General features: G+C 25.4%; 1 protein-coding gene across 7 annotated transcripts in view; it reads left to right on the top strand.

Moving 5' to 3' along the window:
• Nucleotides 1-2,500, top strand: part of Mef2 (myocyte enhancer factor 2) — a 64,507-nt gene that overhangs the window by 55,006 nt on the left and 7,001 nt on the right. For all 7 annotated transcript variants that reach the window (XM_035872998.2, XM_035872997.2, XM_035872996.2 and 4 more), the window contains exon 3: nucleotides 450-653. In XM_035872998.2, coding sequence (XP_035728891.1) covers nucleotides 450-653 — 204 coding nt within the window. The remainder of the gene's footprint in view (nucleotides 1-449; nucleotides 654-2,500) is intronic.

The raw sequence follows: 2,500 nt of genomic DNA, 5'->3' as shown, positions 1-2,500 counted from the left end.
AAATTTTGAAAAAACCTACTACTTTCTTCGAAAACTTTTTAGGCTCTTCTTTATTTATTTATTCAAATAGTAAAGTTACTTCGAGAAAGAAAAAAAAAGAGAGAGAGAGAGAGAGAGAGAGAGAGAGAGAGAGAGAGAGAAAGTACTACGAGCTTTTTGAAAGAAAGTTTGAAAAAATTTTGTTAAATTACCGAACAACGAACACCTGGCACCTCTCCGTTTCATCCCTGTATCAAGAGATTACATTTTTATTTTTTCTTTTCTTTTTTTTTTTTTTCCATTATTTACAATAATAAAAATAAAATAAATAAATACTGGGAAATTGAATACGTATTACATTTATAAATGCATTAATATCGTGATTACGTTTGAAATAGATTTAATTTAATTTGATCAATGAGAAGAATAGAATAGATTTGACATAAATGATTTCTCTGTTTGCACACTAGGTGACCTTTAACAAGAGGAAATTCGGGGTAATGAAGAAGGCGTACGAATTGTCGGTACTATGCGATTGCGAGATTGCGCTGATTATCTTTAGTTCGAGCAACAAGCTGTACCAGTATGCGAGCACCGACATGGACAAGGTTCTCCTCAAGTACACCGAGTACAACGAACCCCACGAGTCCCTCACCAACAAGAATATCATCGAGGTGAGTCGATTTATCCGCTGCACTTCGTAGGAATAGTTATATAGCAATATTATATTAGGTCCTTTAGTATATTATGACAATTTCAATCGAATATCTTTTTCTTATTCATGAATGAACGAGAATAATTAAAAAATGAAAAAAAGAAAGAAAGAAAGAAAGAAAGGAAAGATGATGAAATTAAAAATCTACAATTCTTATATTCGATAATTAAATTTTATCCATATTAATAAATAGTTTATATTATGTAACCTATATTAATTGATAGATATTTATAAAAAATAAAAAAATAAAAATGAAATAAAAAAGTGGCATTTAAAAATAAATTTCTGTTCATATTTAACGATTAGAAAGAGAGAGAGAGAGAGAGAGAGAGAGAGAGAGAGAGAGAGAGAAAGAGAGAGAGAAAGAAATTAAAAATCTACGATTTTTTTTTTTTTTTTTTTTTTTCTTTGATAAAAGAACGTGTACACATACGTAGGTGTTATCCGTATTAATGAATCGATCTTGTGTAAGAAAATTAAATGGCAGATATTTTAAAGAATTGACGTTTTAAAAATAATTTTGTTTCCCTTTTTCTTTTTTCACATTTAACTAAAAATAAAAAAAAAATAAATAATAATAAAAAAAAAAAAAAAGAAATTAAAAATCCACGATTATTTTTCTTCGCCAAATAAATGCGTTTAGATATTGTCCATATTAATGAGTCAATCTTGTATGATAAATTTAGATAAATATTTTAAAGAGTTGACTTTTAAAAATAAATTTTGTTCCTATGTAATAATTAAAAAATGTTTTCTTTTTTATTTTTTTTTTTTTTTAATGATGAACTTATAAAACAGTTTTTCAAGATAAATTTATCTTCTTTCCGTTTAAAAACTTAAAGATTGAAAGATAAGTTCGATAGGTATTTAATTGTATAAATCTTCGTTATCTATTGTTTTTTTTTTTTTTTTTTTTTTTGTCGTACGGGAGTAATTTGAATAACTTCGCGAGAAAATGATGATTGAACGGTCGAATATATGATGAATTTAATTTTTCGCAATTCGAACGAGAAATCATATATTCGAAAATTAATCGAGAATCGAGAGGTATACAGATGAATGTATCAAGTATTCGAATAATTCGTTCGAATGAAATTTCGTTAATTTCGTATGCTGCGTACTGTACTCGACGTGTTGATCTTCGTGCTTCGAATATAATTAATTCGTATAAATTCAACATGGAAAGAAAAAAATAGATAAATAGACATATATATATATACACACACACACATACACACATATATATATATATATCTATGTTTGTGATAATATTAAACGTAGATATGTAAATAATATGAATGTATAAAATATTCACTAATTAAAGCAAAATAATAAAATCATATTAAATAAAAACTATGTATAACAGATTGTAAACGTGCTAACAAATTAATAGAACGTAAATAAAATGTTTATTATTAAAATAGATTTATTTATGTAAAATTCATGAATTAAACGGATATTAAAAGAAAAGAAAATAATATAGATCTTGAGATGTAAATAAATAAAAAGACGTAATAAATTTTGCGAATAGAAACGATATTATATAAAACAAAATGTTATTATAAAAGTCAAGAAAAACATATATATATATATATATATATATATATATATATATATATAAATTATCTTCATGACAATATTAACCTATTAACTCTATACGAGCAGTATACTCGTCACGTATGGCAATTTTTTGTATTATTGCACAAATACATGACGCCATAATACAGAAAAAAAAAAAAATTGTCGTTTCTTAATGATCAATATGTACACTCGTCTTGTACAATTCGAACAGATTGAAAACAGTCT

The sequence above is a fragment of the Vespa mandarinia genome, chromosome 15 (assembly GCF_050613455.1).
Source record: "Vespa mandarinia isolate Hongniang chromosome 15, ASM5061345v1, whole genome shotgun sequence".
In the NCBI taxonomy this organism is placed as follows: Eukaryota; Metazoa; Arthropoda; class Insecta; order Hymenoptera; family Vespidae; genus Vespa; species Vespa mandarinia.
Note: the sequence above shows the minus strand (reverse complement) of the source record. Positions and strands in the feature narration are given on the sequence as shown.